The sequence below is a fragment of the Guillardia theta genome, assembly GCF_000315625.1.
Source record: "Guillardia theta CCMP2712 unplaced genomic scaffold GUITHscaffold_7, whole genome shotgun sequence".
Taxonomy (NCBI): Eukaryota; class Cryptophyceae; order Pyrenomonadales; family Geminigeraceae; genus Guillardia; species Guillardia theta.
The window spans coordinates 695,482-719,665 of record NW_005434667.1 but is presented as its reverse complement, the minus strand read 5'-3'; the positions used below and the strand labels follow the sequence as shown (position 1 = coordinate 719,665).

General features: G+C 52.3%; 8 protein-coding genes across 8 annotated transcripts; 2 read left to right on the top strand and 6 right to left on the bottom strand.

The window, feature by feature from the left end:
* Window positions 1-242: 242 nt before the first annotated feature.
* GUITHDRAFT_159242 (hypothetical protein) lies at window positions 243-1,997 on the bottom strand (the record flags this gene model as incomplete). The annotated part of the gene is made up of 8 exons (XM_005839903.1): window positions 243-417; window positions 465-542; window positions 666-770; window positions 818-904; window positions 1,007-1,285; window positions 1,343-1,420; window positions 1,464-1,792; window positions 1,823-1,997. 8 exons carry the CDS (start codon window positions 1,995-1,997, stop codon window positions 319-321), a joined length of 1,230 nt encoding a protein of 409 aa, XP_005839960.1. The 3' UTR covers window positions 243-318.
* Window positions 1,998-3,089: 1,092 nt separating this feature from the next.
* On the bottom strand, window positions 3,090-4,246 carry GUITHDRAFT_64925 (hypothetical protein; the record flags this gene model as incomplete). The annotated part of the gene is made up of 5 exons (XM_005839902.1): window positions 3,090-3,483; window positions 3,541-3,611; window positions 3,668-3,781; window positions 4,032-4,151; window positions 4,196-4,246. Coding segments are annotated over 5 exons (750 nt in total), but the record flags the coding sequence as incomplete, so codon positions are not given.
* Window positions 4,247-5,780: 1,534 nt separating this feature from the next.
* Window positions 5,781-10,016, top strand: GUITHDRAFT_101429 (hypothetical protein; the record flags this gene model as incomplete). Its single annotated transcript, XM_005839901.1, has 13 exons — window positions 5,781-6,162; window positions 6,227-7,749; window positions 8,530-8,624; window positions 8,855-8,957; window positions 9,006-9,072; window positions 9,122-9,183; window positions 9,230-9,270; window positions 9,317-9,393; window positions 9,451-9,528; window positions 9,577-9,595; window positions 9,643-9,693; window positions 9,740-9,817; window positions 9,914-10,016. The coding sequence occupies 13 exons, from the start codon at window positions 5,781-5,783 to the stop codon at window positions 10,014-10,016; spliced, it is 2,679 nt and encodes an 892-aa protein (XP_005839958.1).
* Window positions 10,017-10,232: 216 nt separating this feature from the next.
* Window positions 10,233-12,062, bottom strand: GUITHDRAFT_101428 (hypothetical protein; the record flags this gene model as incomplete). The annotated part of the gene is made up of 9 exons (XM_005839900.1): window positions 10,233-10,304; window positions 10,353-10,400; window positions 10,455-10,481; window positions 10,529-10,594; window positions 10,652-10,720; window positions 10,769-10,849; window positions 10,899-10,984; window positions 11,048-11,147; window positions 11,202-12,062. The coding sequence occupies 9 exons, from the start codon at window positions 12,060-12,062 to the stop codon at window positions 10,233-10,235; spliced, it is 1,410 nt and encodes a 469-aa protein (XP_005839957.1).
* Window positions 12,063-13,491: 1,429 nt separating this feature from the next.
* Window positions 13,492-14,205, bottom strand: GUITHDRAFT_101427 (hypothetical protein; the record flags this gene model as incomplete). Its single annotated transcript, XM_005839899.1, has 1 exon — window positions 13,492-14,205. The coding sequence occupies one exon, from the start codon at window positions 14,203-14,205 to the stop codon at window positions 13,492-13,494; it is 714 nt and encodes a 237-aa protein (XP_005839956.1).
* A 1,538-nt stretch (window positions 14,206-15,743) lies between these two features.
* On the top strand, window positions 15,744-20,757 carry GUITHDRAFT_133374 (hypothetical protein; the record flags this gene model as incomplete). The annotated part of the gene is made up of 14 exons (XM_005839898.1): window positions 15,744-15,804; window positions 15,936-16,168; window positions 16,222-16,939; window positions 16,994-17,198; window positions 17,248-17,334; window positions 17,380-17,527; window positions 17,583-17,651; window positions 17,698-18,437; window positions 18,485-18,572; window positions 18,599-18,635; window positions 18,687-18,754; window positions 18,809-18,874; window positions 18,924-20,509; window positions 20,697-20,757. 14 exons carry the CDS (start codon window positions 15,744-15,746, stop codon window positions 20,755-20,757), a joined length of 4,167 nt encoding a protein of 1,388 aa, XP_005839955.1.
* Window positions 20,758-21,124: 367 nt separating this feature from the next.
* GUITHDRAFT_161127 (hypothetical protein) lies at window positions 21,125-22,079 on the bottom strand (the record flags this gene model as incomplete). Its single annotated transcript, XM_005839897.1, has 1 exon — window positions 21,125-22,079. The coding sequence occupies one exon, from the start codon at window positions 22,077-22,079 to the stop codon at window positions 21,234-21,236; it is 846 nt and encodes a 281-aa protein (XP_005839954.1). The 3' UTR covers window positions 21,125-21,233.
* A 570-nt stretch (window positions 22,080-22,649) lies between these two features.
* GUITHDRAFT_133372 (hypothetical protein) lies at window positions 22,650-23,579 on the bottom strand (the record flags this gene model as incomplete). The annotated part of the gene is made up of 1 exon (XM_005839896.1): window positions 22,650-23,579. One exon carries the CDS (start codon window positions 23,577-23,579, stop codon window positions 22,650-22,652), a length of 930 nt encoding a protein of 309 aa, XP_005839953.1.
* Window positions 23,580-24,184: the final 605 nt, after the last annotated feature.

The following is a 24,184-nucleotide window of genomic DNA, read 5'->3' as shown; positions in this document are numbered from 1 at the left end:
CGTAGACTTTCGATGTTTGCGGGACGTGCGGAGGAGACGGGGGAACGTGTACGACTACTCGGCCAAGTTCAGCTCATCGTCCAACAGGACTCGGCATCTTGACATTTTTGTGTTGCACCGTGTTGCTGTTTGCGGGCATGCGCCCCCATACCCTTTTTGTCCATGTGCTATAGCCCTCCTTTCCTCTCCTCTCCCTTTCCTCCCTTTTCCCTCCATATCATTCTCCTGTATGTTGAAAACCTAAACTGAATCGATGTAATAAATGATGAAGGATCCAACCAAGACCGAGTCCTCCGCAACCCTCCCCCTCCTCTTGCTTCACACCCTGCTGAAGAATCCCTTGCCTGACTTGAAGCCTGACTTGAGCTTCTCCAGCAGCTCCTTCTCCTCCTTAGAGAGCGACGTAGGGATCTCAACCTGCTCCTTGTCATGTCTGGCCGACTTGCCACACGTCCTCTCCTCACCTTCACAGTGACGAAGTGGTTCCCGCGCACGCCCTTCTTTCCGAGCACGTTCGCTCCTTTTCCTTCCAGGCGCATCACCTGGTCCCGCCATACGATCAGCAAGAACACCACTACTATCTGACAGACGAGGAAGCTACAGGACGAGTAGGTAGTGGTAGTGCAAGCGTGCGGCAAAGGAGGAGCGAGGTCAAGAGAGCTCACAGTCTCGGGCTGGGTTCCAGCAGCAATCTTCAGGTCGACACTTCCATCCACAGTGGGAACTTTGATCTCCGTGCCGAGGATGGCATCGAGGTAGCTGATCTTGACCTGCTCTCAATGTCAGCCTTGCGTCCTCCCTCCTCCTCAGCCATCACATTCGAGTAGATGTCTGCCCCCTCGCGCTTGAAGTCCTTGCTCGGTTTCACGTTCAGGAAGACGTATAGGTCCCCAGGTGGACCACCCTGCCCGCAAGCATCAGCCAAGCTCCTCCATACACCTACTGTTCTCCCCCGTCCCTCACTCCTCCACCATCCCCTCCTCTCCTCCCGCCCCCCGAGCGCTACCTTGGGTCCGGCATCTCCTTCTCCTCTCACTCTCAGGCGGCTGCCCGTGTCCACCCCAGCAGGAATCGTGATAGAGAGCTGCTTCGACTTCTGCACCCTCCCTCTCCCTGAGCAGGTCCCGCAGTACTCATCGATGATCTGACCCTCCCCGTTGCACTGCGGGCATGCGCTCTGCTGCTGCAGCATGCCCAGAGGAGTCCTGGCAACCTGAGTGACAACTCCTGATCCTCCGCAAGTCGAGCAAGTCCTGGGCTTCGTCCCGGGCTTCAGGCCCGATCCCTACCACATGATCAGCATCGGTTTACATTTACCCTACCTCCTTCCTCCTTCACCCACCTCGCAGGTCGTGCAGCTCTCAAGGTGGGACACGCGGATGTTCTCTTCACCTCCGAAGATCGCCTTCATGAAGTCAATCTCGAGATCCAGCCTCAGATCGTCGCCTTGCTGCGGTCCAGACCTCTTCCTGGTCCTGCCCCTCCCCTCCTCCGAAGAAGGTCTCGAAGATGTCTCCGAAGGGGCTGAAGTCCCCGAAGTCGGAGAAGCCAGCACCACCTCCCATTCCTGCTCCCTTCACACCAGCCTCACCGAACTGATCATAGAGCTGCTTCTTAGACGGATCAGAGAGTACGTCGTAAGCTTCCGAGACCTTCTGGAACTGTTCCTTGGCGTCTGGCGCCTTATTCACGTCAGGATGAAGCTTTCTGGCTTTCTGACGGAAAGCTTTCTTGATCTCATCCTCGGACGCTCCCCTGCTTACTCCCAGTCTAGCGTAGTAGTCTGCTTCTGCTGTAAGGCTCAAAAGGCCGTTTCTCGCACGTCTGCAGGAGCAGGAGCTTGGGGCAAAGCGAAGGTTTTGCGGGCAGAAGGAAGACGCTCGTCCAAAGGACTTCCAGGAAGGAGAGGAAAGCTGGAACGCCACCGAGTCTGCAACAAGGAGGAGCCCAACTGAGAGCAAGGCCAAGGTAGAGGTTGCTAGTGCAGGCGGCCCCATCACTCTAACTTGTCAAAGATGGTGTGGAGTCCAAGGGAGGTTCGAGGAGCAGAGTTTAGGACGAGCTTCCTTGTTCTTCCTGCGAGCTAGGATACGACAAGGGCGAGGGAGGAGGAGGCACAAACTTCCAGCAGTACGACAGCTCCTCCTGGGGCTCGTGCGTGGACAATGAGGGCGCCTTATGCGAAGGAGATACAAGCGATGCCGCTGTAAAAGGGGGTAGGGGTACTTTCAAGGGGGTAGTTTTGACGTCAAATGTTGGGGTACACTGAACCTTTTCGACCTTGCCATACCACTACAACAAATCTCAAGAATTCTGGAGGCTGTCGGTGGAGCTCACAAGGGAGGGTACTCATCAAATTGGGGGTGGGGGTGATCATTCCTGGTACCTCTCGGACCAAAACATGTCGTGTGATGTGTGTAGAGACGGTTGGGCAGACAGTAGGTGGGGTGGGACAACAAGAAATCATATTAGCTGAAGGCATTTCTGAAAGTTTTCTCGAACTTTCTTTCCGAGTTCCCTGAGGGCCCGACCGGACCGGGCCGCCCGGCTGCCGAAAGTCACTGCCGGGGAGCGGCCAGGGCCGTCACCGTCGGCCAGGCCGGGCAGACTCAGTCACTCATCACTGATCAGTTAGCCGGAAGCCGACGGTTTTCACAGCTCAGCTATTTGCGAAGTTTTGAGTCACCTATGGCCGGGCGGTTGTTGAATGCCAAGTGAATTCTGGAAGATGAGTTGAGAGATCGAATGAGAGAGGTTGCAAGGCGATTAGAATATTTTGTCTTTCAGCCCCTTGAAAGCTTTCTTGTTGCGCCAATTCTTTTCATCCGTCTTGATCTTCTCCGACCCCTTCTTGTTGCCGAGCTGCACTCAACGTGATTTTAAGAGACGGAGGAGGAGGAGGAGGGGGGAACAGGAGGAGTAGGAGGAGAAGGGGCAGGAGGAGGAGGAGGAAGAGAATGGACAGGAGGAGGAGGAGGAGAAGGGACAGGAGGAGGGGCAGGAGGAGGAGGAGGGGCAGGAGGAGGAGGAGGGACAGGAGGAGGCAACCTTCTCGGGATCAACCTGGTCCGGTTCCTAATAGCAAACAATCAATCGAACTTTGTCTTTGTGTAGAGGATGCAGGGCACCTCAATCCCATCTTGAAGCGCAAGCTGCAAGTAGTTCCACACGTCTCCTCTCCCAAGTTTGCTTGCTGAGCTAGTGAGCAACACCGGAGTCTCCTCGTCGCAGCCGGCCTCGCTCAGCGTCCTCCTCACTTTGTCCATCACACCCTCCTGTGCCTGACCAGCCGAGTCAGGGAGTGCAGGAAGCAAGAGGAAGAGCGCGAGTACCTTGGCGGAGAGGGTCTTGTCCATCTTGGTGATTACGATGGCGTGAGCGACTTGGTTCGGATTCTTGCTGGAGGACTCAGCAAACAGTTTCATGAGCTCCACGTCGTCTTGGAGGGGGCCGTGGCGGCCGTCGACGAGCTGGAAGAAAATCCTTGGAGGCTGGTCAGATCGGAGCAAAGTCGGAGCAGGCAGGCTGCTGGGACAGCACCTCAAAGACTTTCTGTGGGAAAGGTAATCCCTGTAGAACCGCAACCATTCCACTTTCTTGGCCTTTGGCACCTGGGAGCAGAACTTTGGCGGGAGCGGAGGAGGGGAGTTCGGTCACGAAGATTCACCTCTGCATACCCCACACCGGGCAGGTCCACCAAGTGAAACCTGAGCAGCAACAGAGAGTTGAGACTAGCAAAGAGGTGGACAGGTCCGTGCCTTCGAATGTGCGGTTCCCTGCTCTCCCCGTTGACCAGGAAGAAGTTGAATTCCTGTGGGAAAATGCTGTCAGTACAGGATGACACGAGAATCAGTCAGATGAAATGAGCAGTGTGGGGCTGAAAGGAGAAGCCAGAGGGGGAGAGGGAGAGGGAGAGGGAGAGGGGGAGGGAGAGGAGGCGACGGGACGGGAGGGAAGAAGCGAAGAGCAGAGTGAGAAGAGGTGAGTTGAGCTTTGGAGAAGTCCTGTCCAACCCAACTTTCTCCTCGCACCTGAGTCTTTCCAGGAGTCTTGCTTGTAAAGGCCAATTTCTTCCTGTTGCATATCATGTTCACCAAAGAAGATTTCCCGACGTTAGATCTTCCAGCAAAGCAAGCCTCTGGCAGCTCGTCCTGTCTCTAGATGAATCAGGATGCAAGAGGAAGCAGAGAGGTACCGGCGGAAGCGTCTCCATGCTCACTGCACCCTTGACAAACTCAACCTGCTGCGTGTGAGAAGAAGAAACGACACGGGTGGTCGATGAGGATGATAGGGGGAGATTTTAACAGAGCAGCATGGTAGGAGGCAGAGGGAAGAGGAGGATCTGACCTGCCGAACAGCGACGTTGCTGATGATCTCAAAGGATTCAGCATCCAGCTCGACCTTGTGCTCCTGCATGATCCTGAAAGTCTCCAGCACCCCATCGATCGACGTGCATCTCCCGAAGGCCTTCATGATGCGGTTGTAGGTCTCAAGCCCCAGGGCAGACCCTTGCCCGCCATGAAGCTGCTGCAGATATGTCTTTGCGTCCTTGAGCTCTCCTCTAGCCAGGCATGCCAGCACCTGGCTTGCCGATATCTCAGCTCTTGCGGCATCCTCCACGCCCTTCTCATCCCACAGGGACAAAAGCGTATCCATGCCCTCTGCCCTTGTACCCTGAGTTCTGATGTAGGACTTGAGAACGCCAGTCAAGCTTTCTGTAGGAACGTCTATATTGTTCTCTGAGCAGAACTTGATCGTGTCGACCGCCAGAGTCGTCTCTCTCTTGCGTAGAAGGCTCTTCAACAAGAAGCTCAGCACCTCCTCTCGCTCCTGCTCGCCGAGCGTCGGCAGGGCCCCCAACGAGGACGAGATCATGGATGGCTTCTTCGAATCAAGAATCATCTTTATCTCGCCCATGAGATCGCTCCCATCCTCACTTGCTACTGCGCAGAGGGGAGCAGTCCTCCGCAAGTACGGCCCTGCTGGACCTTCCCGCCCTGCTCTGCATCGGGCGATACCCGGGCTCCACAGAGCAGGAATGGTGAAGCAGAAGGCGCTATCAGACATGAAGAGGAGAAAGAGAGCTGCGGCTACAGTTTGCCATTGCTTCCTCCTAGCGCCCCCCACCTCTCTCCTGCCTACCGCCATGGAATATCGGGGGCCGCGGCTGCTGCCCGCCGAAAAGGGCAGGGGAGTATAAGAGACCAACGCTGCCCCAGCAAGTACATCAAAGCGTCCCTTTGCGAGAGCGGCGGAGAGGGCGATGGAGAGGGCGAGAGAAGAGGAGAGAGAGGGAGGAGGGCGAGAGAAGAAGAGAGGGAGGCAGGAGGCAGGAGGCAGGAGGCAGGAGGCAGGAGGCAGGAGGCAGGAGGCAGGAGGCAGGAGAGGGGAGAGGGGAGAGGGGAGAGGGGAGAGGGGAGAGGGGAGAGGGGAGAGGGAGAGTGATGGCCTCAAAGAGGGTGTAGCTTAAGGGCAATTGGACTCAGCGAAGTGATCCCATGTCTCGAGTTTCAATCCTCGTCCTGCTGCTCGTCAGGGCTCTCCCATGGGGCGGATCGACGGATCCTCACTCACACCAGCATCCTCATGCGCGATGTCGAGGCCTGTGCCTGCGCGGAGGAGCCAGGGAGGAGCAAGAGTATCTCTCTGACGACGACTTGGTCCAGCTAACGAGGCCCCTGAGGAGGTACCGGGTAGAGCACCCGCCGGATTATCTCGTGTACAATCGCACAGCAGACAAGTGGCAGCAGGGTGTATTTCCTACCTACGCCATTTCTGGTATGTCCAGTTGCGCCAAGGTGAACATGGCGTTGAAGCGCTTCGGGCGTCCGGGAGACACGAGGGAGGACGTGATCTCGCGCTGTGGATGCGAGCCCCCTTACTGTGCCACGTGCCCACTGCGAGGGAAGATCCACCTGACGACGAGGACGATGCTCCTGTACAAGGACCTGACGGGGAGGAGGATTAATGTCACCACAGCGATGAGGTCGGGGATCAATGAAACAGCGTTCCCTGGACTTTCTCTCCTTGCCTATCACTGCGATCAAGCGAGAGGGCATCAAGCTCAGCTCGACTACCTGCTGTGCAGGTACGTGGAGGATGGTCACCAAGACTTCATTGCAAAGCTGATTCAGCTGGGAGCCAACGTTCACCAGCGCGATGGTTAGTGATTAAGAGCCTTGCAACAAACTTTCGCTCTTTGTGACATTTCTGTTGGTTTGTGCAGCAAATGAGATGACTTTGCTTCACGAAGCCGCTTGCCAGGGCCACACTGAAGTGGTGGAGCTGCTTCTTGACCTGAACCTGGATTGTTATGCCGTTGATGAGTATAAGAGGACGCCGTTACATTGGGCAGCTTTCTTTGGGCATCTTGCGGTGATCATCGCTATGTTCAAACATCCCAACGGTATCAAACCATCCGAGCACGTGAAGATGATCTACAAGGAAGACGACGAGAGGGACAGTGCTTTCAGCCTCGCGATAATCGCAGGAAGACCTGCGTGCTATAGTTTCTTCTCTCGAGTCAAAGACAAAGGCTTCGACGAAGCTGAGCGACTGGCGCAGGACGATCTCGAGTACCTCAAGACTTGCCCGAGGGAAATGGAGCAGCTGATGAAACTGCACGAGGCCATCCAGCAAGAAAATCTCAAGGAGGAATTGGAAGACCAGAAGGAGGAGGAGGAACGTTCGGATAGGGGAATTCCTAACTTGAACTTCAACAAGACCCAGCGATGCGTCGTCGGAGTCGGGAATCACACCATTGTCAACGAGCTGCCCTGGGGGCCAGGGACTGATAACCCCACGCCTTGGGTTTGCTGGTTCTGTGAATCGGAGTTTGGAAGGTGCGCAGAAGCTATCGAGCACGAGCTCCAGTGCTGTCACGATTACGGATTTATGTATGACCCAGAACGGGGTTGGTTGAAGAACGAGAGCGATCAGATTGTGAAGCTGGGAATCAAAGGGCTGGACTCCAGGATCCTTGCCAATGACAGGGAGACCATGGACATCGAGGACATGGCGGAAGGGATATATAACAACTTTATCTTGAAGGAGAAGTCGAAAAGATCTGAGCAGACCCTGCCCCCCCACTGGTCCAAGGCCCTAAGGAACTTCCACAGTAGGGCCCAGACTGAGCCGCAGAAGCTGGCGGAGGAGATGAAGAAGATGTTCTTGTGCTCCTCGGGCCTTTTGAGACCCTTCGACTTCAATCAGACTGAGTATCCCGTCGGAATCGCCACCAAAACAAGGTATGAGCAGCTGCCCCCGTATCTGCGGGACAAGGAGAAATATGCTCAGTTCATGGTGGGAGAGGACGTCAAGCCTCCGCAGTTGGAGAGCCATGCAGAGGAAGGGATGCGGCTGCTTTCAGACCTCTCCCCCAAGGAAAAGGCAGCGCTGGGGATTGAGCAGAGCGGCGCCACGTCGCAGACGAGCTCCTTGCTGAGGAGGAAGAAGATCAATGCGATGAATAAGGACGACCTTATCGATGCGCTCGATCGATACGGCTTCGGGGACTACTCTGTCAAGAACACTATTGCGCTCAAACAGCTCCTTATTGATGTCGAGACCGAGCTGGGGCTGATTCTTCCTCCCCCTGACTGGAACCAGAAGAAGAGAAGGTTGATGCAGATAGATCAGAGATTTCTGCGGAAGAAAATGGCCATGGCAGTGGAGACTGTGGAGGAGACCCCAGCTGCAGTTGACAAGAACGTCAAGAAGAACGAGGAGGGCGAGGACCAGGACATGTTGGTTAGTGAGCCCTTGCCAAGCCAGGCCGACGTGCAGGAAGATTCCCGTCCTCCAAGTCAAATCAGTGCTCGAAGCTCCTCCGCTGGAGCCGGAGAGAGCGGGGAGGAGCAAGAGGAGGGTAGCCTTGACGGGGGTGAAGACTGATTCAGTTCGTACAAGCTCTCTTCTTACAACTGAGGCTCACGGTGTTAGATCTGCTGGGCCCTGCTTTATGCAGTGAGCAGGCTGCCAAATTATCGCTGCCACATTATCACCTCCTCCCTGCCTGACAATCTAGTGGTACGGTTGTCCACCCAACAATCTAGTGGTTGTCCACCCAACAATCTAGTGGTTAACAATATAGTGGTTGTCCACCCAACAATCTACTAGCAGTGTTTGTCCACCCAACTTGGCAATGTCGTGGTTGTCCACCCAACAATCTAGTGGTTGTCCACCCAACAGCTCAAGGAGCAGCTCGCAGCGTTTCACACGACACTGTTTGGTGGTGCCAGTCTAGCCGCTCAGTGGCCACCGATCGAACTCGGAACTTCAACGACCGTACGGTCCAGGCCCGGGGCCCGGCGATCCGGCACGTTGATAGGGAAACTCCTAACTGAGAAGTGCTCAGTAGGGAGTTTCCCTTACGAGGGCGGAGCAGGGAGAGATGGGATCGTGAAGAAAGTCACAGGACAGGATCGCAAGAGCAGTTTGGGCAGGATGAAGTGAGGATGAAGAGGGACAGTGCTTGCGGGACATCATAGGCGTAACGATGAGATGATAGTTGTTTCATGAAGTGGATAGGATGAGGTGGACAAGACATGTTGGATGATGGATGACGAAGACAATGATGCAGGTGATACGAGCGATGGGATGAAGCAGCTGATGAAGGCGATGGGGTGAGGACATGGGCGGCAATGAGCAGCTTTGTCCTTCCTGGCTCCTCTCTCGACCCGTACACGAGGCTCCTGGTGATGTCATGGTGAGTTTGCCTCAGTCTCAATTCATCTTCTGTGTGCAGGCATCGATAGCAGATCTTGTATCGCGCTTACGTCAATCCTTGTAAGTTTTCTCTCTCATCTTGTTCGACTTGCTTCCCAACGTCTGCTGACGTGACGGGTGTTCCTAGGCTGCAAAGCCTGTGGGGCTGCACCGCTCTCGCTCTAGTGGTTGTTAGCTTTGTTTCGGGCTGCTTCCTCCTGCTAACATTCACTTCGATCCTCTGGCTCCCGGTCTCTTCATACCAACATGTTTTCTCCCTGCTCATGATGGTCTCATAGGTGTTGCTGTTCACGGCTGCCTCCCAGTTGTTGGTCTTGACCTCCAAGGTTTTGTTCAGGATTGGAGGTAGCATGATGCTGCCCCTGCTACTGACATGCTGATCTCAATCCCTCAGATCGAGGGATTTTGAACCTTGCGCGGAAGACTAGTGCGGCCGTTTCCGGTTTCTTCTCGGCGGTGAAGTTTCAAGTCTCAAATTTCGAATGCTCTGATCGTTACCAAGGCCGAAGAAACTCTTTTTGAGCAGACAATAGCCATGGAGAGGTAGTAACCAGCCCTCATCTAGTTGAGTTCTGACTTGAAGGCCCAGGCACCAGTACACAGATGTTATGAGGGACCCTGGGTTTCTGCGAGCAATCTTCGACACTATGCCTGGTGTAGACTCCGGTAACCCGATACACCATTGCACACTGATCAGGAGTTGAACTTGACGACCTTGTACAGAGTCTGCGCTGGCGAGGATGGAAGCTCTGTCCAAGTGGAGACACAGCCATGAAGACCTGAGCGTGCTTGAGGGAGCAAGTGAGCACCTCTTGTTGATCCATGATGAGATGAGTGACGCTTCCTTAGATGCTCCCGATCGTCAGCGGTGATGACTTGCTGGTGATGGCTGTCGTTCTGATTGATCCTGTTCAGCGAGGGCGTCGGTGACCTTGAATTTTCTCTGAGCAACTCAACGAAAAGCTCGTGAGTCTCCCCTACTGTCAAGCTAACACCCCTGAGTTTGCTGAAGGATCAAGAAATTGTCCAGTCTTGGACTGTTTGAACAGATACCAGTGATTGATACAAACTGCGAAGAGGGAGTGAGGTGGTGATTCTGCCTCCAGGAGCATGATCATGACATCGACGAGCAAGCATGTTGGCAGGTTGAGCGACTCATTCTCATTCTTCTTCTGAGGTTGCTCAGGCTGGTCGACCATCCGAATGGCAGGGCCATCAAGGTGTACAGGAAATCACTGAATAGATATCTTGATGCCTTCACTCACGTCGCCTTTGATTTTTGGAATTGATGGCCAACTAGAATTTTGACAACTAATTCTTTATGAATCCAATATATCACATGTTCGCGTCTGACATTCTCTAGAAAGGATTTTACAATGGAAAAACGAAGGCTGTAGAGTTTGTTGAGATTAATTCACGAAGGGATGTAGGTTGTGCTTTCGCCATTAGAAGAAGGCACCTGTTCGAAGCAAGCTCACCAAGTGAATCAGGCACGATTCAAACTTCTATGCCTTAATCATCTTCCTCGGACCAGTTGCGTTGCTAGGCGAAAGATCCGTTTCACCTTCTTTGCTTTCCTGTGATTTCGTAAATACCAATGCTGCTTTTCCACCTGTAAAGCCAACCTGAGCTTCAATCAATCTATTCGCCATTAGCGTATCAATCGACCGAGCCTATCACAACGAATAAAACATGCGGCCAATCGCAATCAAGAAACTAGCAAATACTTTATCGAACAAGGCTTCAGCACCGTTCTGTGAGCGATGTGTCAGTGTTCATTGTCCAAGAAGCAAATTCGCACCTTGTCACCAAAATTGTTGAGGAAACCGCCATAATTACATAGGGTGGTAACATCATTTGGTCCAAGCTACAAACCATAATCAGCTAACGCAGTTTGGAGACTTAGACTTGAATTCTCAAGAACCTGCAGGGCCCTCTTGTACCATTTTTCTGCCTCTTCGGGTTGGTTAAGGCAATCTTCATAAAGAACGGCCTACTTGTCTGTTAGAACACAACCCCGCTTTTCTGGGCTGAGCATCACCAAATTGTTGACAGTAGACAAGTCCTCAGGACATGCGCTCAGAGCCTGTTCAAACAGTATCTTCGCTCCATTGTAGTCACTCTGCAACCAAGTGAGAAGGTATAAGAGCGATGTGGAAATTGAAACCAACCCTCGAATTTTGGAGGATCAAAGCAAGGTTGTTCAAAGCATCACTATCCGTTGGTTCGATTTGAAGGACTCTCCTATACATGTTTTCTGAATGGTCATGACAAAGTGTCAGGAAGGGTTACACTCAAGAAGTTTACAAAGGGAAAATACCTGCACCATCGATGTCGCCTCGGACTTCCTCCAAAAAGATCGCAAAATTGTACAGAGTCGACGCATCATTTGGCTCTATCTCAAGAGCTCTTTTGTACATCTGTGCAAGACATTTGGTCAAAGCACAATATGGAGCATAATGTATGTGAAAGACCTCTTCCGCTTCGTCGTATTTACCGAAAGAGCTTTCAAGGAACGTGGCATAATTGCATAATGTACTGGTAGAGTTCGGTGAAACCTCGATTGATTGTCGGAAAATGGCATCCGCTCTCAATGTATCATTACGACGCTCCTTCAAAAATACCGCATAGTTGTTGAGGATGTTGGGATCAGTTGGATTTTGATTCAAGGCTCTCCTGTAGTATTCCTCGGCACCATCGATATCCTTCAAACGTTCTTGCAAGAATACAGCATAATCATAAAGTAGAGTGGAGCTGTTCGGAAGTATACTTAGTCCCTTCTGGTATAACATGTTGGCAACTTTGTAGTCCTCCATCTCATACTCATAGATCATTCCCAGCTTTGAAATGGCCTCAGTGTTTGTGGGATCCTCCACAAGTGCCTCCTTCAAGAGCCTGACAGCCTCTTCAACCTGCCCATCCCCTTGGATCTGCCATGCCTCGTCACAAAGTTGTGCAGACCGAACTTGTTTCAAGGTCTTGCTGCTTTCAATTGGCTTATCGTTTTCTTCAAAACCTCCTCGCAAATTTAGTTTGACCGCTGCAGGGATTGTGCGCGCAGGGGATTTGTAGAAGACCATGTATGCCCGCCGGAAATCCATCGGAATTCTCGCGTTAGCATGGATTCTGACATCAAGGTCTCCGATAGGTCCAGGAGGATCGATAGATCGCCGACGAGCAACGGCGAGCAGCAATATCCAGGCATTGACTACTACCGACACTAGAGTCGTCAAGCTGACACCTTTGAAGCTTTTCATCATCTTCTTCTTTGCTTCTCTGGATGGCTCCAGAGTTAGGGATTCATCTCGCTTGGCTCTTTCTCGTCCTTTTCTCATTAACAATTGATCTTCAAAATGTCACAATTCCAACAATCTGATCATGGGAGTTTGCACTTAAACTGACTTAAATCCAACGTCAGGATAAGCGGCAAGTTTTTCACATTCAAGTGTTACCAGATTGACTTTTTCACGGGGGCCAAGTTCAATTCATTCGGCCCCCACAGCCCCAACTGATTTCGTCTCCTCTCTGCCAATCAACAAGGGATTCAGCAAATCTCAACAACGAAACACCGAAAGTATGCGAATACCTCCGATTCACTTCTGCACTCTACCAAGTCACAGGCTACCAAGGCGAAGGAATTTCGTAGAAACAAAGTTCGAAGTGGAGAGAGCGACAAAAGATGAGGAGGAGGAGGAGGAGGAGGAGACTGTACTGATGATGGCGATGGGACGAGGATGCGGGAGGGTAAAAGGTGTGCAAACAATGCGGCTCTGCGGTTCGACCGGTGGAACGTGTAGGACCCTTTCAACCACCCTACCCGTATCCTGCGGTGCAGATCCTATATACCCCTAGCACAAATCGCTGCCATACAGGAACGTCTTGTATTTGTATAAAATAAATGTATGGTACAATATATATTGATAAAATGTTCTTTTTGTATGAAAACATTGGATGAGTAAATTATTATGTAATAATTACAGAGCATTCTCAAAATATATAACTTTATTAAAATACAATTAGAACTCTTGTCAATTCGTTCATCCGAAGGATGCGACTCAAACTCTCTGGGAGGGGTTTTGACTACCCTCACCCTATCCAGAAGTACCCCACGGTACCTTTACACTGCAATTATACCCCTCATCATTGGGATTATCAGTGCTACCCCACCCACCGACCATACATCCTTGCCAAGTACCCTTTCCACTCACCTTTCCATGTCATAGTACCCCTCGTTTTCCCTATTCTCCACCCACCTTGTAAACCATTAGAGCATTCTTGTTTGTACACCCCCATTTTCGCTATGAAGAAGAGGGGTAGAGTGCACGTGCGCCGCTCAGTCACAGTGAGCGCGGCGGCTGTCGGTCGACCCGGGGCCGGGCCCGTGATGACTGAGTCGGACAGCCTTCAGCTGCCGCACTCGGAGTCACCCGGCCGGGGCCTCTGCCAGGGCCACCGAGCCCGGGCTCGACCCGGCGCAGGAGTCGTTGTATGATCAGTCGCTTCATCCACAAAAGACTCTTCATTTATCAAGTTCCGACTGGGTTGAACTCAGTTGCCGGGACCGGACTCCTGATGAAAGTTCAGCTGCTCTTCTTTCTCATTTGTTTTGGTTCTTCCAATACTGAAGATCATCCGTTGACATGTGCTTCATGAGATAGCTTCACGAAGTCAAGAACCCAGACAGAGCTTTCAATTCGAAAGTCACCCTCGTTTATCCCTCCTAACAGCCTCACCGAAGGCGCGTTCTGAAGCTCAACGAGAGATTCAACGCATCTTCAAAGTTCGTCGCTCATGCCCCTCGAAAATGTACCAGATCTGCTGCTGCTGGTCCATGATCTTCTTCTGCTGTTGCACCAGCAGCTGCAGGAGCGCTGAGATCTCTGATGCCACACCACAGCTATTCGTCATCTTTACAGCAGGACCTTTTGAGAAGTGTTCCATCGCTTTCTGCCTCTTCTCTACCTGCTGTGTATCGCTCGTCGCCTCAGCCGCCCCTCGCTTCTTCGACAGCAGCTCCTCCGTTACCATCCGTTGCGTATCGGCTACCCGTGCAGGCTTGCACAACACGTCAGTGTTTGCTCGATTCTCTATGAACAGCACACTGCGCTCGCGTGACTGACTTCTCTCGACAGCTGCTGATGTTGTAGACAAGATATTCCACTCCTCAGATTGGCTGTCACTTTCACATCTGCCTGCGCCCTTTCCATTCTCGTTCACAAGCTGCTGGAGCACCTTCGACGCTTCAAGCTCTTTACCTTTCGCCGTCCACAACGGCCTTGTCACTTCGGTCCATGACTTTCGGTTCCAGATGTCGCGCACAGTCTTAGCGCTTACGCCATACTTCTTCGACAAAAAATTGCTCTCCACAGAAATGAAACCGGACTCAACGTTCCTCTGAGCGAAGATCTCAACCGCTTGCTCAGAAGTCAAAGTTTTCTTACGAACATTTTCAATGTTCTGCGCATTGGAAGGAAGCATTTGCTTGTTTTCGGACATAGTTTTGGCTGGACTCACCCAAGAGCTGCTGTATGATGTTGCGAGAGGGTTTGCTATGGTTATTCACAGGAGGAACGAGGGGGAACGAGAGGAGGGGGGGGGGGGGGGGGGGGGGGGGGGCAATTTTCACTTTCTTCAAGAAGATGAAAGGTAATGGGACAGATCAAAATCCAATAATTGCATACGGTGATGCATCATTCGGTTGTACTGGGCGTGGAGAGAAGTCAGTGCCTGTAAAATGGATCAAAAGGCGATGTCAGAACTTCTTCGAGGTGACGGCAGTTGATGAATACAGAACGACAAAATGTTGCAATCAATGTCATCAAGAATTGTATGATTTGAGACGCAAACAAATCAACAAGAATGGTATACTTGCTGACGAAGTGTCAGTGGTGCGGGGTTTGAAATGGTGCAGATCCACCAATTGTGTTCAAAACCGTATCAAGTCTCGTGATGTCAATGCTGCTATGAATATTCTATTGTGCTACATGTCTCTACCAGCACGACCAGATTTTCTGAAACGGCCTTGAATCACACATGGGTCTGGTTATACTTCAACCTGTTCTTCATAGAAAGGATGAAGTACGAGTCAGACACAAGGAAATATTGGCGTGTGGGTCTTCAATGATCCATAATTTCGACGGAAAATTTAGAATTTTGAAATTTTATGTTTTGTGTCGTTTAGCTAATAAGTAGACTACCGGGGGGGTCCCGTAGTGTCATATCCGATGATCGCTGGCATGGCGCCGAGTTTTGGTTCTCGCTGTCTTTTCTCTTCTCGCCGTTTGGGCCAGTAAGTGTGACAGTGTCAGGTTCAAGCCTCCTGGACTCTCCCAGTGACTCGGATTGTCCTCGTACTGCATGATTTTTAACTTAACTTGACCCTCGGATGATCTTGTTTACCCAGCTGGCAAAGTTCGGATCGCCCGGGCGGACTCGAGTCGGCTCGGCGAGCGGCTGAGCCGCTAGTACGGCCGGCACTGCACCGGCCCACGCCGCGCCCCGGCCCGGGCCCGTGGTACATGTCCGATCACGGTGTAGCCGCTAGCGCATATCAAAATTCTTTGTGCAGATGAACCCCCCTCCTCAAACCTCTTGCAGTTCACCCCCACCCCCACCTTTTGAAGTCGCGACAGCTCAGTACCCCTCCCTTGTAGACTTATCGGGCCTCCTCTCATGGACGATTTGGAACGATGTACCGGCCGTACCGGTCCTTAGGTATCACCCTGTCACACCCACCCCCCTTTCTGCTAGATCCACCCTGTCTCGCCCTGATCGATTTCTGCACAACTCCTCTCCGTCCTCACCCCGCCTGCCTCCTTTCCTCCTGTCCAGAACGACAATGGAAACGGCAAGATCAAGATACGCCAGCACAAGGACGAGACAGGAAGATTGAGGAGGTGGGACATGGTTTTAAGGAAGGAGAATCGAGCTGTAGCGAGCACAAAGAATTAGTATGAATCCTTAGATGACTAGGGATCTGATGAACAAAGGTACACACAAGGGCGCGGCAAGAGACCATGGCTGAAACTCAAGAGATGAAGGCTGTCGAGATTACGCAAGAAGAGGAGACCATGAAAGGTGGATGTCATACTGGTGACAGAGCATTAAAACTTGAGTAGCCATCTATTTTTGTTGAAATTCATATCTCACTGTTTCTAACCTCGCCTTTGCTGCTATCGCGCATCTTTCTTACACCTTTGATACTCTAGGAATGATTCCTTGGGCACGAGCGTCCTTGCCAGATACGCCTGGATTTCATGGAGATGCAAATGCGGAGGAACAACACCAGGAGCAGGGTGCGGATCAGAACATCCCTCTGCTACCACCTGCTCCTCCTGCTGCACCCACGGACTTGGCAGCTCGATCCAGCCCCAACCCCAACATACCGTGGAATCCAGCAGCTCGATTGACAGTGGGATGGTTGAAAGGCGTTCACTGGAAGGTATACGCTGCAAGTTTGCAGACACGAGTTATTCCACTAATTTTGTTTTACAGATCGTCCCAAGACACTTGATCTCGGAATCGCATTGGGTCGCTTCTGTACCGGGCTGGGTCGAGCTAGAGGATTTTGTGTTTGAGGATTTAGATCATCACTTTAGAACGGGATCAAACATTACTCATGATGCTACTAGGGGAAACAGATCTTCCCAGACTTCACTGCTGGATGCAAGACGGACACAGAATGTTGAAATCATGCTGCAGTCCATACCGATCGAACGCGTGGAAGCCAAAGCATCCTTCATAGCTGAGCTGATGCAAAACGTGATGACTTCGAGGGCAGTTGCAGTAAGGAATGCTATGCTTGCATTACAGCAGGTCCAATTGGTAGAATGTCAGACTCAAGGAGTGAATACAACGGCAAGAAAGAGGGACGCATCGATGGATGGAAGAATCATCTCCGAGAAGTTGTTCATGGAAGCATCCGAGCAAGACTTGTTGCTTTCAACCCTCTCGATGGATCTTATTGTAGAAATTCTTGTGAGATGCAGTTGTGTACGAACAATTTTGAAGTTTGCCTGCGCCTCGCGAAAGATCTACAAGTTTGTGTATTCAAACGTGTCTCTTTGGGAAACCTTTTACAGCTCCTTAATTCCTCGTGGTGGACAACGGTTATCGATTGGTTTCCTGTTGAATGTTCTGGAAGTCATGTTGGATCGTCCAAACGTTTTCGTGCCGACACAACAAGAGGTCAACGCATTCCACTGGTTCCATGGTAGTCTTTGATTTGCTTATTGTCTCCTTAGAGCTAAGAGTTATGCTATGGCAGGGAACAAGACGAACTTCTCTCCTAGCAATGTCTACTTTGATAGCTTGATCAAATGGAATGCTGACTGCTTACAATCGAGCACCGGCCATGTTTCGATCCTCGAATTCGAACGTCGCATTTCGATGATTCGGACGTGTTTTCAGTTCCAGCTCATTCAAGAAAGTTTCTGTGACGCACTGAGAGTCATTGAAGTCATCTTTTCGAGGTAAGTTGGCACTTATCCTGGGTTTCTTTGATTCGATGTGTTGTCTTAGCCCATCGTTCTTGTACATTCTCTACACTGTTCGCTTCTTAGGGAATGTCATGAATGAGTTTCCAGCTTGTGGAGCCTGGTCGTTCAAGTGAGTTGCATTGCCCTGCAAGACTGCGATGACGAGTCCATTTAGGTTGAGCTCTTTGCGATCACTCAGAAGCCTGAAGACGGCCGATGGGAAATCCACTTTGATTCATTTCCTGGCAGCCTTTCTCCAGGTCCGTTGCCCCGAGGCATTAAAGGTCTTGGAGTCAGCTGAGATGATCAGCTCTGCTGTCAAGGTGATCCTTGAGCTCCCAGGAGTAAACTAACAGGCGTCCCATGCAGTCTCTGCAGAGGTTGGAGGCGTCCCTCCCGAAATTCTTTGTGGTTTGGAGATCCATAAAGATGTACTACGGGCTTGAGGTAGCGCAAGTTGTTTTGCTACCACATCTCCCCTGATGCCCTGTAGAATCTTTCGCCGGAAGTTGTTGCACTAGAAGAGCAGTACGTCAAGCACTACCGCCCGAAGTTTGAAGAGGCTGTGTATCAGATCTCTTCAGATGTATTTCAAGTGATCAGACGCCGAACATTTGAAGACTACGACCTGAAAGCAGAGACGTTCTTGCTGAATGCAATGTCGAACCTCCAGAGCTTTGTCGCGGATCTGGACCACGCTTGCAAATCAGTGTCTTCAGACATTCTGAATCGTCTTTCAGGCTCTGTTCAAGGTGATAAACTTGCAAGGTTTCACCCGACTTCTGAATCTCACCCGACCGCTTTTCCAGACGACCTGACCCTGCTGACCCTTCCGAAGGACGCACCCAAGGCAGAGGGGGATGAAATGCTCGATGCACTTGCATCTCGAGGTGCATCCAAGGATGCTAACCATGGTGAGATTGATGCGAAGCTTGTCGGGATTTCTGATCGGACGTCTCGGCTGCCAGAGTATGAGACCCACTCTCATGATGAAGTTGTTGTCGACGGTCACAATGCAGCTACCACATCCCTTCATTCTCCGTCACCTTCTACTCCTCCTGTTCCCCCGCCTCCTCCTCCGCCTCCGCCGCCTCGCTCAGGAGCATCCACCAGCGTGGCTAAGTCAAGGACTTCCGGACCATACGAAACTCTGCCATGTCAGGATATTTTCAAGAAGCAGTTTAGGACGGCAAAATTCAACTGGTCAGCTAGTTTTCAATTACCGACGGAAAGGTCTAGTGTTATCGCTGTTGCGTTCCTTGAGTGACTCTTGCTATCAGATCTTTCTGGAGCCACAATTTTGCCCCAACGTTTCTTCACACAGACCTGGAAGCGTTGGAGGTTTCACTTGCTGGGATGGCACTTTCTGTGAGAGATCGTGATCATCTTGACAGGACTTGTTCAGAGAGCAGAAAGCCGAGGCGCAGACTGGTATACATGAAGGCTGACAGACTTGATAGCATGAACTGACATCGTCAGCAGCGGTTTCTTCAACTTTCTCACCGCCGTGGTACCTACGGGGTGTAGTTGTGGGGAAACCCACCAATCAAGTATGAAAGATCTCATTGTAGCATTTGAATCGAGATCTAATCAAGAGGTATTAGCTGATCAAGATGAATTCCACGCCGGCATTGGAAATCTTCCTCAAAGGAATAGGGAGAATCCTAGACGTAAGACGATTGCGATGAAGAAGAAGACTTTGATATGCTCTTTGCGCAGTTGCCGTCGGATACAGCTGCTTCAAAGGATCAGCGGGAGAACATTCTTCGATGCCCTACCTTGACTCGCCTTGAGCAAGAGATTGAGAAGTGTAGCAAAGCAATCCTCGAACGAGGTAGCTCTGCTAGCATCGAAAGGTTGGAATCGTATGGAAATGATTCAGCTAGCTTGCTGCTGGAGGGTTTTCAGATTGTGCTGGGGGTCAAGTATGAACGAGAAGAGATGGCAAGACTCTTCGCAGACGACCTCGCGAAAAGGGCGTTGAACGAAGAGAACATGGGAAGAGTTCATGATAGCCTAAAGTACCTTCAAACTAGCTACCGACTCTGGCCGGAAGGTCCAGCCAAGGTGGCTCTGAGGACGTTCATGACCAGGAACCCACTGGCAAACGCTGAGGCTCGTTCTTCCTCCTTTGATGACTTGAGTTCGTTTCTGCTCGACGTGTTCGACGAGCAGAACTTCGCGAGGTTGGCGAAGAAAGTTGAGCTGCTGAGTGTTTGTTCTGACGTCCCGAGTTTGTTCTCTGAGTTGCGAGGGCTCGATGCCGTGTACGCGGAAGTGCAAACGAGCGAACCTTTGAGGTCTTCCCTGCGCATGGTGTTGGCCATGGGGAACTTTCTGAACCAGCATCGGTCGAACCCCGTGGAGGGATTCACTCTCACAAGCATCACGTCTTTCAAGGACATCCGATCTCGGGACGGCAGGAACCTCTATCACGTCCTATATGTTGCCATGGCACGATACTGCAGCGAGCACCTGGACCGCCTACTCGACTTCAGCTCGAAGCTGCAAGCTGCCTCGAGGAGTGAAGATCGTTGTCAGAGGGGTCTAACGGGCGAGGCCGTCGGGAAAGTCAGCACCCTCGTTGATGACGGGAATCTCCGCAACCTCCTTAGCGAGCCGCTCCTACAGATGTGCCGAGACCTGAAGGACTGCTATTCAACGCTCGAAGAGCGCAGGAAGGCTTCTCGGAGGTGGTTTGCCGTGCCCGACTCTCAGTCTGTTCTCTTCCTCGTCAAGGAGTTCGTCATCGGAGTGGCCAGCGCCGGCAGAGATCTCCGTTGGGCCCAGGTCATGCATCCCGGGGGGGCCCGGGCCATTGTCCGGAACGTCCGGTCGGACGTCTGGTCGCGGATCAACGAGATCGACTGCCTCCAAGTCTCCCTGGGCAACCGCAGGTTCTCCTCCCTTGCCGCCCTGATCGTCAGCCGGCTCAACTCCCGCTTCCGACTCTCCGACCAGTTTCGCTTCGACCCGGCAGCCCGGAGCGCGGAGGGTCCGGGTCCGAGTGCAGCTGCCAGTAGGCAAGATGGGCGGACGCTGCAAGTGCGGGTGGTGGTGGTCGGCCATGAAGAATTCCACTTGACCTTCCCCCTCGTCGCAAGGTTCTCAGAGGTCTTGGACGCCGTCGCGGACAAGCTGCAGGTCAGGGTGGGCGATTTCAGCGCCTCGATGGCTGGGTCGGGTGTTGCCGAGGGGGAGGCCCTGCAAGATCGATGCAGCGATGATCGATGCACCTTGATGGTAAACCTTCGGCAAGGAGTGCGTCCCTCCGTCGCTGAAGATCGACAACAGGACCCTGAAAGGTCTCCATGCTCTCCTCTCTCTCTCTCTCTCTCTCTTTCTCTCCCCTACCTCCTCTCTCTCTCCCCGTCCCCCCTCGCCCTCCTACACTCATGTGCCTCACTTGACGATTCCTTGTCGGTCTATCTCTCTACATCCCCCTTTACATGTTGCGCAGCATCGGAACTTCCTCCTCCTCCATCCCTCCAGGAGTGGAAGGAGCTCTCAGAGCAGCGGAGCGATTAGAACCGCTGCCAATGGAGGTGGATGAGAAATGCTCGACTGTCTGCTCCTCCACTCACCCTGATGCAGGCGATGACGATCGCGAGCATGATTAACGGGAGTGGAGGTGGGGGGCAAGAGAGTCCCTTCCTCTACCTCGACTTCCAAGGGATGCGGCGGCAGCAGGACGGGAGGTTTTACTTCATGGCTCCTGGTGAGGGCGTGAGTTGTTGGTCGCAAGGAAGCGCTCATTGGCGTTCTTTGAGCAGGGGAGGATCAGGAGGCAGCGAGCGCGAGCGACAGGGTTCGGCTGTGGGACTTCGCATATCAGGTGAGGAGCTATCGATGGATTTTCATTCTCCTTTCTTATCTGGTCCAAGGGGTATGGAGAGTACGCTGTCGCCAACCTTGAACACCGTGCGGATCGCTCAGTCTCGGATGAATGAAAGAGCCAACGGAGCAGTCGTGCAGCGAGCTGTCGGTTTGGAAGGTACCTGCCGCCTCGACCTGTAGCCTTGAGATTTACTAGTCTTTGCCCTTCCTCTTCGACTTGTCTCTGTTCCTCCCCTTCTTGTCAATCATGCTCGCTGAATCCTTCGGGGGCTTTCTAGTCTCGCTACTCGACTCCTCCCACATTGGCGCTGCCCTCCCCTTGCCCTTCGGCTTCTGCTCCTCCTCCAGCTCTGACAGCATCTCTTCCTCGATCGACTCCTGGAACGCTCGCTCGATCTCCTCCTGCGTGCAGAACTTCTGCTTCTTGCTCGGGTACTCGTGGACCGACGTCAGTGACTCGCTGAACCGGACTGACCTCCCCGAGTCGGGAGTCTTGTGAAAGGCCTTCTTCCTCTTTGTCGACGGGGTCTTGTAGGAAGATACCTCGCTTGAATTCCCCTTCTTCTTCTTCCTTTGCAAGCTCTGCTGGTCTTCAACCGTCCTCTGGGACATGGTTGGACTCTCCGACCGCTGCTCCTGTGATGACTCCTCCTCCGTCGACTCCTCGGCCAGGGGCAAAGGGCTGTTGTGGATCTTCTTGGCTGAAGAGGGTATGTGCTTCTTAATCTTCCTGCCGTCCTTGGGATCCCCCTTGCTCCTCTTCGGCGAACGCGTCGGCTCTCCCTCCTTCGAAGACGGTGAAACGCTCCTGCGCGATTCTGACTCGCTCCTCTCGCCGTCAGGCCTCCTCTTCCTGCTCTCGGATCTTCTTCCTCCTTGCAGCCTCAGGGGAGATGGGACGAATATCTGATACTGTGCGCTGCTGAGCGCGCCTCTTGCTAGCGCTGGTAGAGGGGCCGTGCCCTGGATGCCAGCCGCTAAAATGAACAGAAAGGACAGGAGAGTTGGAACGAGAGGAGGCATCAACTGAGATCTCATCCTTACAGCTTGTCTGACACTCATATCTCAAGTTGATGTCTTCCTCCTTTCAGCCCCCTACTTCTACTCCCTCCGCTCGCTTCCCCTCAACAGCACTTGCCCTCTTCCCCCCCCTTTACTTCCTTTCCAATGCTGAAATGTGCAACCTGCTTCAGTGAGAAAGGGTAGCTCTCCTTCTCGCCGCCATGCTCGTTCTCCAGTCTTGTCTCCACACAGTACAACAACAGCGTCCTTCTCTCCTCTCCTCTCCTCTCCTCTCCTCTCCTCTCCTCTCCTCTCTTTCACGTGCTCATTCCCATTATATGCGACTTGTGATGAGCGCTTAGGAAGGGGGGGTACCCCCCCATGAAGGGTAGAAAACTAGAATATTACAGGGGTCCATGAGAATGAAACGAAGGGGGTTGGGGGGATGGGGTCCCTCAGCTACCTAATGTGAGTATGAACTGAGTTCTCAATCTACAGTGAGTATGAACAGTTTTCAATAACATCAATCGGTCACAGTATGAACAGTTTTTCAATAACATCAGTCGGCTACCTAGTCAATGAGTATCAACAGTTTTTTCAACAACATCAATCGTCGCTGCTAGTCTCGTTGAGCATATAGCTCTGGATGTCATCGGCATCCAGGCTCTTGATCCACCCTGCGCTGTCATCTGAGTCCGAACGCTTCCCCACAGATCCTGACTTGGAAGCGCTCATCTTGTTCTCTGCCCCTGAGCTAGATCCTCCTGTGGCTGCAGCGGTTGCAGCTGATCCTCCTCCTCCTGCTCCTCCTCTGGTGACGCCGCCAACGCCACCCTCTCCACTTCGCCCTCCACCTGTGCTAGATGAAGGAGCGGTTTGTGACGCTATCATCACATTGGTCTCTGTCATTGAATCTGCGCTCTGACTGTTTGAACTCGCATCTCCATCACTCGATCCTCCAGCGACCGAAGGAGATTCCGGCGATGACCCGTCCCTCACTGCCCTGGCCTCGTGCTCCCTCTCCCTTCCCTTCTCGCCCTTCCTCCTAGATCGCTTCCCCTCGCTTTGCGCTTTGCAGCTAGTGCTGTCCTGCGCAGCAGCATCGCTGCGACTCCCCGAGGTAGACCGGCTCGTCCTTGTGTGGTTCTCTGACGAAGACGTGTGCGAGTCACCTTCAGGAGGGCTCGTGCTCTGTGCCTCCTCCCCTCGCGAGCTTCTACGCCTTGCGCCCCTCAGAGGGTACCGATCGCTGCTACCCTTGGCGTCCTTAGTCTCGCTGCTGTACATCGAAGCAGAGCTCCCAGTGTTGGATTCGGACTCCAGGTTCAAGAAGCTCTGGACTGTTTTCTCCTCGCTGCTGTCGCGCAAGTACTTGTTGACGTCGCTATCCTCCGAAATGTTGAAAGGAGAGATGCTGTTCGACTTGTCATCCTGGAAATCCATCGCAGAGCTCCCCGGGTCACCCCCAGAAATCATCTCACCGACCTCCATCTGCCTGCTTCCGTTTCCTTCACTCTGACCTCTCTCCTTCTTCATCTCCACGTCTTTCGACTCGGTCTGCTTGCTTGCTACGATCTGGTTGAGCTCATCACAATTCCACAGCGGTTTTGTCACGTCGATCCAAGTTCGATGGTCCCAAATGTCTCGAACGGTCTTGGAGCTGATTCCGTACCTGTTCGCAACTACAACGCTCTCCAAAGATTTGTAACCTGCTTTCGTGCTCCTTTCTGCATAGATCGTCCTTACCATATCTGCCGACAAGACTCTTTTCTTGGTCCCTGCTCCAGGGTTGTCCGACTTTCTTTTATCCGGTTTTCTTCCAGCCTTGCTGTCCTTTGCTCTTGAGCTCATGTTGATAATGCAGGAAACAAGAAGTTTGGAACCGTAAACTCAAAGCTGATGTGAAATTTCCTGTCTTTCGGATCGTTGACTTAATGATCCCAATTCATTACCCTGCAAAGCAGCAACCTTTCAGCGAAATAGATCATCAAGAAATCAAAGAGAAAGATCTGAGCCATGGCAAGTTTCAATTTCTCTTGACACGACTCCTTCCGATGGTTAGTATAGTATCTCCTCGCTCTCTGGTCTCCAACCCAGATCATGTCTCTTTCCTTCTCTCCTCCCCTCCTCCCCTCCTCCCT